Below are 992 nucleotides of genomic sequence, written 5' to 3'. Positions count from 1 at the left end.
AAGGAAGAGGATGATGATAATGAAAATAATAAAATACCTTGATAACAATAGAGTTGATTATAAGGATGATAAAAAATCACAGTTGTTATCACATCTAAAGATAATTCTTGATAAACAGGTGTTAGTGACCCTCGTGTGAATGGCGTGAACGGTAGTCCTTTACCTAATGTAAGAGCTCTCTCCGGGAATGTCTTGGTCGACGTCGACAATCCTGACCAACAGTTCACTTCCTCCGTTATGCAGTGGGCACAATTTCTCGACCATGACTTCGCCCACGTTCCTTTCCCCGATATGGGTTAGCCCTTTCTTTCATTCTTTTCTAAAGCTATGTAAATTTGGAATGTAATTATTGCATTTCATGTATTTTAATTATAAAACACATGTTTAATTGCTATCCAAACAAAAGCAGAGATGATATTCATGCTATGGCATTTATATACTTACAGTTAATAATGAAGGCATTGAATGCTGTCCAAATGGCCAGGAGTTGACAGGTCCGGCTCGACACCCAGCATGTTGGCCTATTAACACTGCTGGAGATGCTTTCTATGGACCTCGCGGGAGATCTTGTATGAACTTCATCCGAAGCATGGTGGCTATAGGTCCTGAGTGTCGCTTTGGATACGCAGAACAGGTGGGAAATGAAACTAATATTATAAATTATTTGCATAAATACTGGCTATTTTAAATAGTAATAAGCTGTTTTTCTTAGTTCTTCATAAAGATATTACAATGTCTATATTGCAAAGTCCATATATACAATAATATTAATCTTTGAACACGTTAATAACAGCTGAACCAACTTACTCACTGGATTGATGGTTCAAACGTTTATGGTTCGGACATCGAAGAACAAACTAAAGTTAGAGATACCCGTGACGGCTTGTTGAAAACATCTGGCAATAACATGCTGCCGTTTGAGGAGTCAAGAGGAGCAAACTGCCTGGGAACAGAACGAGGAGTTCGATGTTTCACAGCTGGTCAGTACCATA

The 992-nt window shown here is 38.5% G+C and overlaps 1 protein-coding gene across 1 annotated transcript in view; it reads left to right on the top strand.

The window, feature by feature from the left end:
- The window catches only part of LOC119593861 (chorion peroxidase-like), a gene marked incomplete at its 5' end in the record, with an annotated part of 4826 nt that overhangs the window by 1133 nt on the left and 2701 nt on the right, over positions 1–992 (top strand). Inside the window, 3 exon segments of the mRNA XM_037942891.1 lie at positions 119–295; positions 447–634; positions 794–980. Of these exon segments, the coding sequence (XP_037798819.1) occupies positions 119–295; positions 447–634; positions 794–980 (552 nt within the window).

This window comes from Penaeus monodon, chromosome 32 (assembly GCF_015228065.2).
Source record: "Penaeus monodon isolate SGIC_2016 chromosome 32, NSTDA_Pmon_1, whole genome shotgun sequence".
NCBI lineage: Eukaryota > Metazoa > Arthropoda > Malacostraca > Decapoda > Penaeidae > Penaeus > Penaeus monodon.
The sequence above is the reverse complement of the archived record's forward strand: the minus strand, read 5'-3'. Positions and strand labels throughout refer to the sequence as shown.